The following is a 14,755-nucleotide window of genomic DNA, read 5'->3' as shown; positions in this document are numbered from 1 at the left end:
CCATAGCACAAAGCCATGGACCAAATTGAAAATCATCATCATCCGATGAGAGAACCTTTTCTAATTTTTGGACATTCATGATCTTGATGAGTGAGTATACCACAACCACAACAAAAGCAAAAGATAGGACAACAATAACAAAAGATAGGTAGCCTTTCATATTTGAGAAAGACACACCCTACTTCTACATCTTCAATATGAATCATTTTTCCTCTTATCAAAGGTTTTGTGATATCAATATCCACCCAAATATGAATAAAGGGTCCTCAAACTAGACCACTTTTAGGGGCATCAACCATAAGATATACGAGTATTGATCTCATTAGGTATACGAGTACCAATAGTTTTGTTCATACTTTTAATAGGAGTGTTAAAAACTCGAATCCAGAAAGGAGAATGTTGGAAAGTGACATTACTAGAGCTGAGATCACCGCTGAAATGCTTCAATAAAATAAGTATTTTATCAAAAGACCAATGGCTTTTGTCTTGAACTTCAATCATGTTCTCCTCCTTGACAAAGATAGCCAGAAATGAATTATTCCCAACTTCTTAAATAGTTACAACATGTGAGCAGCGCCAAAGTTGTTGAAAAATAGATTTGAAAACCTCATTGTTTAAACCCTCATTGGTTTGTAGCTTGAATAAAAGATTAAATTGGGCTTGTTGTTTAGAGAGAGCCACTTCTTGAGAGCTAACAGCCAGAACCTCCTTTTCTTCTTCAAAGAGGTGAAACTTTTTCCATAACTCCTCCATTGAAGCATCCATGTTGGATTAAAAAAGTGGATAATAAGGAAAGGAAAGGAAAAGAAGGAATGAAGGTATGAAAACAAAATTATGAGATAAGAATGGATGATTGTGACAAGAGCTAGACATAAAAAAGAAAATCCTACTACAACCTAATACTCAAATTTGAGAGGTTCGAATTTTACATGAGAAAATGCAAGTTGGTTTCTTTTACTTTCCAAGATGGTAGCATTGTTTTAAAAATGGACCGGATCAGCTAGTTCAATTGGGAACCGGATACCAGTCTAGTCCGATAAAACTGGGTTGGACTGGGAACTGGGGCACAAACTGGTTCTTTGACCGTTTCGATTTTTTAAAACCATGGAATGTAGACAGTGAGAGAGAGAAAAGTTTAGAGTAAGAGCATATGTTAAAGTGTAATTAATGTTCTCTCAAATAATATTTTTATATATTTTTTTTCAAAAACCAAAATCAAACTATGCACAAATATTCAAAAAAAACACGCACTACCATAAAGAATTTATTCTTGCAAACCAATAATGAATTATTGACATGTGTATTTATTTCTTCCAAAAATGTGTTAGCTCATTGGTTTGTTGGTTAAAAGAATAACATGAGTTGTAACCACTTATAATTAAGCAGTTATTAATTACTATTATTATAGCTGATAATTACATATTTATTATTCTTTAACCTGCAAACTATTGAGCTTTATTATACACACTTTTTGAAGAAATAAATACATCTGTCAATAATTTATTCGTTGGAGGAATAAATTCATTTTGGTTATGTGTTTTTTTAATATTTGTGTGTATGTGTTTTTTTTTTTAAATATTTGTGCATAGTAAAGTATAACAATTCAGTTGTATCAAAAAAAAAAAAAGTATAACAATTCAATGTGGTTGTGTAATTTTTTTTTTTGATAAGAAGTGTGGTCGTGTAACTTGAACACACATATTACGCCCAGTGGCCCACAAATTCCAACATGGGGTCCGTTTGGATTGAACTTATTGTTGCTGAAACTGAAAACTGAAAACACTGCAGCAAAAATATTTTTAAATGTGTGAATAGTATCGTGGGACCCATTTTTAATATTTTTTAACCCGTGAGCAGTGCTAAACAGTGTATGAATAGTACTCAACAGTGTGTGAACAGTACTCTTGTCCCCCTAAAGCAGAAACGGTGCAGGAAAAAAAAAAAAAAAGAAGTAAAACGCAAAACGTGAACGCAAGTTTCAGCTGAAACCAAATGGGCACATGGTGTGATCCTGAATGGACAACTAGGCCATAGTTTTCGGAAATCTCTTAGAATATGGTCGCAGCAATGAATGTGAGATAAGTCCAATCTTGTTGTTTTTAAGGGGAAATTTTTTTTATACAAACTTTTGCATAGAAGGAAAGACTAATAATATTCTCAAAAAAAGAAAAAAGAAAAAAGAAGGAAAGATTAATAAAACAATGCTTCATCAAAATGGGGATTGGGGAGTCATTTTTTTTTTTTTTAATTTTTTTTTTATTATGTGTAATAATCATATTTTGTAGGCTTTTGTTAACAATGCCATAAACGCACATATTAAAGTGAAATTAATGCTCTATTAAATAATACTTTTATACTTTTTTGAAAGAAAAAAAAAAGTTAACAAATATTTTAAGGGTATTGATTTAGGTAATATTTTTAGAAATTTTTTATATGAAAAGAAAAAGGAACAAAACAATTGAAATAGCGTCCATTAACCGGATACTTTTTCAAAAACTAAAGTTAAATTGTGCACAAATATTCAAAAATACACACACAACTATACTAAATTTATTCCTGCAAACCAATATCATTGACATATGTATTTTTTTTTTCTAGTGAATTACAACTCATTGGTTTGCAAGTTAAAGAATAAGGGTTTGGTTTACCTCCAGTACTTTTTTAACTGGAAGTGTTCATTTGTTTTAAATACATAATAGAAAATGGTAGTGAATTTTAATCTCCGTCTTTTATTTGATTAGTGGGTGATGTGGCAATTTCTCATTAAAACAAAAGAAAATTCCAGTTAAAAAAGTATTGGAGGTAATCTAAACCCAAAGAATAATATATAAATGTTTAATTACGAGTTATAATAATTTATTATTACATCTCATAATTAGCTATTGTTATTACAACTCATAATTAAGTATTTATTATTCTTTAACCTGTATACTAATGAGCTATAATGCATATATTTTTAAGAAATAAGTACACGTGTCAATAATTCATTGGTTTGTAGAAATAAACTCATCATGATTGTGTGTGTTTTTTTTTATTTTTTTTGAATATTTGCGCATAGTTTCATTTTAGTTCTTGAAAATGGTATAAAAGTATTATTTAATAAAGAATTAATTGCACTTTAACCTATGCCTTTAGGGTATTTATTAACAAAAATATTATCAATTTATCATCATTCAAAAAAATAGCTTTAAAAGCTCTAATTTACAAATTAATATACATGATACATCCCTTAAAATGGAAACAAAATTAAAGCAGGATATGAGAAAGATTCTAGTCGGATATAAAACATGCAAGAGTTGCTTCTTTCTCTTGCAGCAAATTATGGCTACCACCAAATCAGTTTTCTCTTTGCTTCTCATCACAGTCATTGCTTTCTCTCTTCTTTTTGTTCCACATGATTGCATTGATGCTAAGTCCCTTAAGGTTTGCAAGTTTGATGGAATATATAACCTAGGAGACTCTATCTCTGACACAGGCAACTTGATTATTGTGAGCCCAGCTGTGTCTTCTGCTCGTTTTCCCTATGGCGAAACCTTCAAGAAAGCAACTGGAAGGTTCTCCGATGGGTTGCTAATGATTGATTATATTGGTAGGAATCATATTAAACTTGTTGATGTTCATGTTTTTCTTTTTTAGTTGATGTTGGTTTTTAAAAAAGTAACAAAGAAAATGCTTTTGCTTGAGATTTTTTTATAAGGCTGTTCTTGGGCTAAGCGTGATTTGAGAAATGACACTGTTATATGACTTCACTACTTGTTTTAAGAACTACCTTGTGAACCAAATACGATGGTTAAAATTAGATTATACTAATTTTTTTTTTGCTCTATAATTCCACAGCTCAATCAGCAGGAATTCCACTTCTTGATCCTTACTTGAATAAGAATGCATCATTTGTGCGTGGTGTTGGGGTGAATTTTGCAGTGGCTGGTGCCACTGCCTTGTCTGCAAGTGTCCTTAAAGATGAGAATATTACATCACCAGTTACTGACAGTTATTCTCTCAGTGTGCAATTGGATTGGATGTCCACCTTTTTCAGTAATATCTGTCTCAATCATGATGGTTAGCCTCTGATCATTTGAATTAAGCATGTAATACTAAGTTAAATGTAGGAGATAATATTAGATTGGTCCATAAAATTTAGTTCAGGTTCTAGTTTTTGAAATTTGAAAAATTAATTTTTAGTTTTTCAAAAATTTGTAAACATTTCAAGTTAGTCCTTTTGTATACTTGCCATTCCAACAAAGCGTCCTGAGGTTTTAGGAAATTTTGCCACAGAAGGCTATGGATCACAACCTGGACTAAACCTATATTTTTGCCTTAAATATTGTTATGATCCTAGTGTTCTATGTTTTTTAAGTGTAAGTTTAAATATGTGTTTATAAGTTTTTAAGTACCTTGCTCTTGCACCACCGCACAATCTTAGTGCGATGGTCAATCCACAAGTATAAGCGCTTGTGAGGTGTGGGGGGTAAGGGCTGGGGTTCAAGTTTCTAAGAGGAAGTTTCACATATATATATACTTAAATTAGACTAGAGTAGAATTCTATCTTTTATATAAAAAAAAAGGTACCTTGCCCCTTGCAAGCCGATTTTCAAGGGTGAGTTCTACCCATGGGTTTGTATCAAATATATAATATCTACAAATTATCTACATTTTTCTTTTCACTTTTTTAATATATAATTGTTTTTGATTTTTTTGATAGATTGTGTTGAGAAGCTTAAAACAGGCTTATTCATGGTGGGAGAAATTGGAGGCAATGATTATAACTATCCATTTTTTCAAGGCAAATCCTCTAATGTTGTCAGAGATTTGGTTCCAAAAGTTGTCAAAAAAATTAAGGACGCTGTCACTGTATGTTTTATTAGTAAACAAAAAAAATTCTTCTAAGTTTTCCTTGCAAAATTGCTTACCATGATTAATGAGTCCTTATTGTATGACATTGTTTGTAGAGGGTCATTGGTTTTGGAGCTGCAAGAGTGGTTGTCCCTGGAAACTTCCCAATCGGCTGTGTACCAGTTTATCTTACATTATTCCATTCCAACAAGTCAGCTGATTATGATGAATTTCACTGCCTAAAGGGATTGAATTCATTATCAATATATCACAATGATCTACTCAAAAAAGCCATTGGAGAACTGAAAAGAGAAAATCCAAATGTTGTTATCGTATATGGTGATTATTACAATGCTTTCCTGTCGGTTAACCAAAATGCTCCACATCTCGGTGAGTCTCTGTCTAATTCTAATAAATTACTAGAACAATATGTAACTGGATATGACAGAGATTCAGTAATGCAATTTTGACTGTTTCACAATGGACAGGATTTAATGCTGCTTCTTTACAAAAAGCTTGCTGTGGTGTTGGAGGTGCTTATGACTTTTCCTCGGATAAAATGTGTGGAGCTCCTGATGTACCAGTTTGTCCCAATCCAGATGAATTTTTAAGTTGGGATGGAATTCATATGACACAAAACGCATACAAGAATATGGCAAACTGGGTCATCAATGATATCTTACCTAAGCTTAATTGTAAAGCTTAAGTTGTTTTAGTGTGTCTGTTTGGCATTTGATTATAAGGTAGATTTTTGCTTATTTTATGTACTGGTTGCTACTTTTTGTTAAAGCTTTATTTCAAATAATTTAAGTTTCATTGCCATCCTTTGTTGTATTTATAACTGGTTTTTTGGTTCAGAGTCATATGATTTAATAAATAAAGTGGAATGTAATTGTGTTTGGCTTGTGTCTAGCCTTCCTTTGCACTGCACATGACAAGTGACAACAGTGCACAAGAGCACTAGACGGAATGCCTTTTGAAATCTATCATGCGATTCATGGCCACTGCTTTTTTTGTTTGTTGAAAACAATATGTCTTGCGTAAAAGGAAAGACAAATAAAGCAACTTCATCAAAATGGGGAGTCATTTTTTTATGTATAGCAATCATATCTCGTATAAAGGGCATGTGGATTTGCAATGAATAATACACATCTTTATAGAATTTAATCTCATATTGTACATAAAAAATAATATTTATTTTTCAAATAAAAAAAAAAAGCAAAAGAGGTATAGGAAATGAAATAGATGGTTATTATTTCCTTTGTTTGGGTGTTGTATCTCCTGGTTTAATTTCACAATCCTTTAAGGTTTATCGAAATGACACTAGTCACAAACAACCTTTATATAAATGACACTCTCCCTTTAGTTTTGTATTAATATAACTGTTAAAAGTATGTATCCTTGTAAATTGTGATTTCATTGGCTGAATATACCATTTTTTAAAAAGAGGTTCTTGCCTAAATTATGGATGAAATAAAACTCCCCTTCCTTGATGTTTGTGAATAAGTCACACTCCCTCAACTTGATGTAAGTACAATTAAAAATAAAATTTTCTTTTGAAATTGAAATATTATGTTTAATGAAAACTTAACTGTGAGGGGAGAGTGTCGTTTCATAAAACTTTTTGTTTTTGTTTTCTCCTCTGGGATACCCATTTTAGAAAATCTCAAGGGATGTGGGTCTAGTTTACCTTTTATATATTTATTTATTTTTATGCTCTTTATGCATTTTTCACAAATAAATGGGAAATTTTATCCAAGATAAAAATATCTAATATTACCAAAATTTCTTTCAAAAGTATGATTAAGAGGAAATTTCTTTTATGGTGGAGATTCATTTTATTTTTTTCTTGGTTCAATATAACTAGATTTATATTTTTTGGATATTATTTTAGTAAAAAGTGTTAACTTTTTTTCATAGATTTTTCTTTTTGGTATTTAAATTATCAAGATTCTAACGGTAAATCTATCTTTTATATTACTGTATATTATATATAAATATTATAAAAGTTGAATTCTTATATAAAATACTAACCCATGTCTCTTTGACAATACATATTATAATGGAACGTGTCACCTTTTAGGATAAAGTAAGCTTGTAACTCCATATGACAAACAATGATTTGTACAAATCATACATATTTGACACATTTTCCAAATATTGCTCATTTATAGGAGTATTATTTTAATTATAGAATAGTTAGTCTCCTTAAATACCCCTAAATAAATGAGTGTTTGAATGTGTAATTTAATGCATCACAATTAGGAAAGAAGCCCAAAAGTCACATTTCTCCCTTATAACCAATATAATTATATCTAATTATAATCTTTTCATTTTTAAGCATATTTTTACACATTAAATCCCTAAAAATGTGATATATACAAATACTATTAATATATAAATGGAATATAAGATATTTTCTTTTTTTGTTGCCATGTCGGTTTTAAAAAAAAAAAGAGAATACAAAACAAAACAATTAATTTTTCCCATAATTAAGTGTATCACAATATAGAAAGAAGGTAAAAATCAATTTTATTATTATAAATCTCCACTCTTTTTGTCGTCACTTGCTTTTAAAATTGTGTGTATATATACATTGTGGGGACAATTCGATCAATAGGCCCATTAAGGTCAGGATTGTTGGGCCTGTGGCCCATCCGAGGATGCGTATCCGTCCGAGGAGGCCAAGTCCCGTCATAAGGTAATTACTGAAGGGGGTGGTAATCAATATCACGAGGTTGAGGTGCTGTATTCGACCGAGGACGCCATACTCCTCGGCACTGTGCGTCCGAGGACGAACAGGGCGCGGCCTTGTGGCAGCCGGGCCTCAGAATCATGTCACCAATACAGATAGGATCACAGACCAAGGGTAAAAGGGAAAAGATAAACAAAATATCTGTAATCCCAGTTGCCTCCGCATTAATGACTTCTCAACCAATTCTCTGGCCGCATTAATGTGGAGGTGATACCTGAACAGTAAAGAGGCAGCCTTACAGCTGCCCATAGGAAGTTCTAGGAGGTGCTGGATGGGACAGAAAGAAATCTTCCGAACCCAACCTACACGTGTGCGGTGAGGATGGAAGGCAAAGGGTGGTATATAAACTGAAAGAAGAACATGCAAGAAGGAAGATCGGAACAGAAAAAGAAAAGAGAGAAAAACACAGACAAAAAGGAAGAGAGCAAAAGTAGAGAAAAAGAATTGTATTGATCACTAAAGAAAACGATCGTTTTACTAACTTTAGATCTTTAATATACGTGAGAGTGAATCTTTTTAAGAGACCACAGTTAACCGAGTTCTTTACACCCACGCTCTACAAATCATATTGTCTGGGCCTTTTTACGTGCGAACCCAACACTGTTAAGGTTCGTTGCAAATCGCGTCCTTACATACATATATATTGTTTTCTTTTCTTGATTCTCCACATTTCATCTTCCTATTTGATTTATGCTTTTAGAAATTTATTTACTTTGATATTTATTCTAATTAATATACAATGGTTATTCTTCCAAAAAAGAAAGAAAGAAGAAGCTATATTGTTATTGTAATGAGAGATGCTACGTCTACAATATTTTTACAATAAATCACGGGTGGTTAGTTGTTATTGGTTTAAATTTCAAACTAACGCTAAAATTTCAAATGAACCCAACACTGTTAAGGTTCGTTGCAAATCGCGTCCTTACATACATATATATTGTTTTCTTTTCTTGATTCTCCACATTTCATCTTCCTATTTGATTTATGCTTTTAGAAATTTATTTACTTTGATATTTATTCTAATTAATATACAATGGTTATTCTTCCAAAAAAGAAAGAAAGAAGAAGCTATATTGTTATTGTAATGAGAGATGCTACGTCTACAATATTTTTACAATAAATTACGGGTGGTTAGTTGTTATTGGTTTAAATCTCAAACTAACGCTAAGATTACTTTTTTGCCCCAACAATAATAACTAGTAACAAATTGCCACTTAGGATTTGTTGTAAAAATATTGTAGTCTTTATTGTAATCTTCTGAAATTTATAAATTGGAACTCTATAATCTATAGCATTCAAATTTTGGTTAATAACAATCAACTATAATGGAAACTATAGTTTACTATATTCTACACATTTTAGATTGAATTCAAAGTTGTAATTGGGTTGTTAAAATTTTTCCCTTTTCCCTTTAATTTCTATAAAATTTGATTTGATAAATTAAAACATATCATTAAGTTCATATATGCAAAACTGTATGAATAGTTATAATAAACCACCTGACCTGAAGAGGAATATATATATATATATATATATATATATATATATATATTTAATATTTAAATTTCTTGTTTTGACCCACCTAAAATATAAACTTGAACACCCAAACCAAAAAAAGAAAAGAAAAAAAAGAACTAACTTCAAGCAAAGACAAAGAAATGTAATCATGTCAAAAAGTTTCAGAAAAAAAAGGAACTAACTTAAAGAACTATCAAAAGTCAATATATATTACAAATTCTCTATAGTACTTTTTGTATTCCACTTTATACTGTACCAATCTAGCAATCATAATTTATTATGTATTCTTTTTTACTTTCCTTATAAAATAAATTAAGTTTAAAATGGAGGAAAAAATTCATACATATGATGGAATATAAAGCATAACACAAAAAGTGGTAGAGAGAATTTGTATTTATCAATATATATTACGAATTTTATTTCCATGGGATGAATAAATAGTTGCAATGGAGGGTGGGAGATTTGAACCCTAAACATCTTTGTTAGAAACATTAGGAGGTGTCAGTTAAGCTATAATTCTTTTAGCTGCTACTTTCAGTTTTAGAATGAATTTGTATCAAACGAAAATTTTTTAATCTATCTAGGAGAACTGTAATTAATTTGCTGCTAAATCATTTTTCGAAGGCTTCTTAAGATGACTTCTAGGAAATTGTGTGCAGGAGATGGGAAGAATGCTCATTTGAGTAACGCATCCACAAACTTGAGACTATTCAAGGCAGAATTACTGGATTATGACTTCATACGTTCAGCAGTTGAAGGGAGCATTGGAGTATTCCATCTTGCTAGTCCAGTTCCAGTTCCTTCGACCACAGTACCAAATCCTGAGGCAAGAATACCTATCTATGATTTCTTTTTCCCCAATTAATAAATAGTTTTGCATGAATTAGTACAAATCTACTAAGATGCCCTTAGTAATATAATTATATTACCTTCCTAAGCCATCATGTGTCTAAATATCACTATTTCATTAAGTTTGTTATACTAAATTTTATTCTTACTTTTTAGTATTCTCTGTTATATGGTAGTCTTTGGGATAAGTGATTACCATCTCTTATTTAGAGTGAAAAGGAACTCTACATGTTGGGTTCTATCTGTGGTGGTATTAGATGTTAAAGAAATTAACTTAGCAGCTTCTTCTCAAATTCATTTAAAAAACATTGTTGATTTTTTCTCTCTTTGGTCTAATAATTGTCACAAAGTCTCAGTTGGCAACTGCCCACAATCCTCCCAAATGAATTCCTAGTACCAACCCAATGATAGATTCGAACTCTAGCGTCCAAAGCAAGAATCATACGGCAATGGAGGTGAACTCTCTAGCTTTGCAAGATCTACTTCCCTTGGAGCATGCAGTATATACACTAGAAAAGTTTGACGGTTAAACAATTCTACTTCAAAACCAAGTTTCAATTCTGATCTAAACCTGGAAAATAGCCAGAATGCCTACCTCTTGCCCAACTCAGAGCATTGAGGCTCCAATACTTCGGCCCTTGGTCTTAAGTCTTAACTTAGTTCCGTACTTGATGATGACAAAATCCCTTGCCTCGGTCTGTTCAATGCAAAATTCTCTTATTACTAGTTGCAAAATCCAGAATAGAGAATTTAACTCTAAGAAAGCATTGTCAAATTCAATTTAATGAACTTATCTGGGACCAACAACGTGAGCCACTAGCAAAGCCTAAAACCTTTTTATTTTTATTATTTATTTATTTTTTTAATAGAGAAGAAAAGTTATAAACTTATCCAAGAAATTTTTAAATATTTTTTTCTTTAGCAATTTAGGGATTTTTAAAAATCATAGTTGTTTTTTTTTTTTTTTTTTTTGGGAAAACTTTTAAAACTATAGTTAGCTTTACCAGTACCATGGTATACAAATTGAAAAACCAATTCAACTAGTCAAGATTTGTGTTTTCCTAATTAGGCCCTGCTATCAATGGTGATCACTTGTCGATTTGGATTGTTGTGTCTATCAATACATCACCCGAATTGAATAGATGGTTGGAGGAAAAATGATCTCATGTTTAGGAATGGCAACAGGTCGGGTTCGGACCAGTTTTTTTCATACCCGAACCCGACCCGCAGGGCAAGACCCGTGGCCCGGACCCGGCCCGTTTAGGGTAACGGGTTTTTTCCCGGGGCCCGGACTCGCCCTAGCTGGGCCTCGCGGGCCCCACGGGCCCCGTTTAGGGATTGGGCCCAATTTGTGGCCCAACCAAAAAAAAAAAAATTAAGCCCAGATTTATTTTTTCTTACGTTTAAGCCCAGATTTATTTTTGCCGTTGAAGTCACGGACTCTGCTTGACTGACTGAGGGAGTGTCGGTCTTGTCGGAGTGTGGGAGTGAGGGACTGCGCTGAGGGAGACGGAGGGTCGGAGTGACTGAGCTGAGGGAGAGGGAGGGTCGGTCCTTTTTTTGAGGCGTGAGGCGTGAGGGACTGAGGGACTGTCGGAGTGAGGCGTGAGGGACTGTCAAAATTGAAAAACCTATGATGCGCTGAATTTGGGCCGTTGGATACTATAAATTCACCGACGTTTACGATTGTTCTTCGTCACCTTACTTGTCGCCTCCATCCATCCTTTTTATAAAACTCTTTTACATTCCAAACACCCCGTCACCAAAAAAAACTCCTCACTCTCTTCCTTCCCTTTAACTATTATGTACGGATACCCTTCTGGTTTCCGGCCCCCCGCTGCTACCGGCGTCGGCGTCGGCAGCTGGGGTTCTCAGCCGCTGCAGCAACAACCATAACAGCTGCCTCAACAACAACAGCAGCCTCTTCCTCCTTCTGCTGCTCCGGTAGCTCTTTTAAATAATCCCAGTTTCGCCCTCCAAAACCCGAACTATTTCCTCCAAAACCCCCAAGCTGCCTTAGTTTTCCTTCAACAACATCAACAACAACAACAACTTCTACAACAACAACAACTACAGCAACAGCAACAGCAACAACAACAACAACAACAACAACAACAACAACAACAATTCCTTCTCCAAAACCAAAACCCTAACACCTTCCCAATCCAAAACCCTCCTCCTCCGAATAACCCTAACCTCCATATCCCTCCTCCCCAGAATTTGAATTTGACTCAGAATCAGAATCAGCAGTTTTCCAATTCGAAACAAACCCACCCAATCGAAAAGGTCGACCGCCAAAACATCTCCCCTCCCCAGAATCCGAAGTTGCCCAATTCAAAGCAAACCCACTCAATAGACAAGGTCGACCGCGCCGTCACTGAGGGACTGTCGGAGGGAGGCGTGATCGGACTGAGGGACTGTCGGAGGGAGGCGTGATCGGACTGAGCTGATCGGACTGCAATTGCAAAGTGCAGAAATGAGGGAGAGGGACTGCGGATCGGACTGAGGTGAGGGAGGGAGGCAGCTGAAGATTGAAGAGTGAAGATTGAAGAAATGAGGAATTAGTTAGGGTTAGATTATAGGTGTGTATATATATATATATATATATATATATATATTAGGGTATTTTTGTAATTTTGGGTACAGGGTTTTTATACGGGTTGGGTCTCGGGTCGGGTTTGGGTTTTTAAATAAAACCCGGACCCAACCCGGACCTGTTTCGGGTTTTTTTTTTTTTAAACCCATACCCGACCTTATTTCTAATCGGACCGGGTAAAATCCGGCCCATTAAGGTTGGGCCGGACCGAGTATCCGTGGGTTGGGCAAAAATTGCCATCCCTACTCATGTTCTATTATATGTTGCAAGTTTCTCATAAGTCATGTTTTGAAAGGCTCATTGCATAAAATGGTGTGAGTGTCGTAAAAGTTTCGTTATACAATAGAAACAAGAAATATCTTCTTCAGTTGAGGGGTGAAATTTACTACCAACCGATAGATTTGGTGGAGTTGACTACACCACGCTTTCACGTGAAATGTTGGATCTTGATCGAGTCCTTAATTTGGTCTTTCAAGGTTATGAACTTTATTTTTTAACATAGTTGAGTTTGTTTTTGACAAAAATGTCAAAACTTTTGATCCACACAATGACACATTTTTCCACAATTTATATATTTGTCAATGTGTGAAAAGAGGATAATCACAACTTGCTGCATGTTTAAATTGCGTGGACAAGTTCATTTTGTGTTCTTAGACTTTTGACTACATTTTATTGTTTTTTATCAATCTTTTGTAGATAGGATTTTTATTAATTATTGTACACCTAGATAAGCCATTTTTAGGTCCATAAAAACAGTTTGGGCCGCCTCTTTCCCTGGTCAGGGTAGTAACTATGGACTATTCCTCATCTATCTCATCCAACACAGTTGGGTTAGGTTAGGGATGGGGACCTGGGGTGGGTCCTTTCGGCCTTTTTATAGTCCCTCGGTTCTTCCTTTCCGCCAATAAACACTTAAAAAACTAAAAACTTACATTGGGAAGCAAGAAAAGAGAGAGAGAGAGGAACAGTGCTGTTGCGTGTTGACTTGTTGAGGTGGGTGAGTGTTGGAAACTGGTTTTGGAAATGGCAGCTGAGAATGAGAAGGGAAGAGTTTGTGTAACAGGAGGAGGAGGGTTCGTTGCTTCATGGGTCATTAAGCTACTTCTCTCCAAGAACTATTTTGTCCACACAACTGTTAGACAACCCGGTAAATCATTTCCCTTGCCTTCTCTCTTTTTCTTTCTTTTCTTCTTTATGTATTTTTTTGATACTGTTAAAAGTTTGGGAAAGGAAAAGGTATTTTTGGCTCTTACTCAGTTTGCCTGACTTGATAACTGGTGGTATTACTCTTTCATCAATCTTGTCCTCGGATGGGCCACAGGCCCAATTAACTTGACTTTAATAACTTTATTGACTAGCCGGCCCCCACAGTTGTTATTGGTTTAAATTTCAAACTAGCGCTAAAATTACTTTTTTACCCCAACAATAACAACTAGTAACAATTTGCCACTTAGGATTTGTTGTAAAAATGTTGTAGTCTCTATTGTAATATTTTGAAATTTATAAATTGGAACTCTATAATCTATAGCATTCAAATTTTGGTTAATAACAATCAACTGTAATGGAAACTATAGTTTACTAAATTCTACACGTTTTAGATTGAATTCAAAGTTGTAATTGGGTTGTTAAAATTTTTCCCTTTTCCCTTTAATTTCTATAAAATTTGTTTTGATAAATTAAAACATATCATCAAGTTCATATATGCAAAACTGTATGAATAGTTATAATGAACCACCTGACCTGAAGAGGAAAAGAAAAAAAAAAAAAATATATATATATATATATATATATTTAATATTTAAATTTCTAGTTTTGACCCACCTAAAATATAAACTTGAACACCCAAACCAAAAAAAGAAAAGAAAAAAAAAAAGAACTAACTTAAAGCAAAGACAAAGAAATGTAATCATGTCAAAAGGTTTCAGAAAAAAAAAGGAACTAACTTAAAGAACTATCAAAAGTCAATATATATTTCAAATTCTCTATAGTACTTTTTGTATTCCACTTTGTATTGTACCAATCTAGCAATCATAATTTGTCATGTATTCTTTTTTACTTTCCTTATAAAATAAATTAAGTTTAAAATGGAGGAAAAAATTCACACATATGATGGAATATAAAGCAGAACACAAAAAGTGGTAGAGAGAATTTGTATTTGTCAATATATATTACGAATTTTATTTCCATGGGATGAATAAATAGTT

General features: G+C 33.4%; 1 protein-coding gene across 1 annotated transcript; it reads left to right on the top strand.

Annotated features, from left to right (window-relative positions):
* The first annotated feature begins 3,234 nt into the window (after positions 1–3,234).
* Positions 3,235–5,768, top strand: LOC115979936 (acetylajmalan esterase-like). The gene is made up of 5 exons (XM_031102054.1): positions 3,235–3,589; positions 3,838–4,059; positions 4,703–4,851; positions 4,950–5,223; positions 5,322–5,768. Exons 1-5 carry the CDS (start codon positions 3,235–3,237, stop codon positions 5,537–5,539), a joined length of 1,218 nt encoding a protein of 405 aa, XP_030957914.1. The 3' UTR covers positions 5,540–5,768.
* The last annotated feature ends 8,987 nt before the right edge of the window (positions 5,769–14,755 follow it).

Source organism: Quercus lobata, chromosome 3, assembly GCF_001633185.2.
Source record: "Quercus lobata isolate SW786 chromosome 3, ValleyOak3.0 Primary Assembly, whole genome shotgun sequence".
Lineage (NCBI taxonomy): Eukaryota > Viridiplantae > Streptophyta > Magnoliopsida > Fagales > Fagaceae > Quercus > Quercus lobata.
This window is presented reverse-complemented; position numbering and strand designations above follow the sequence as displayed.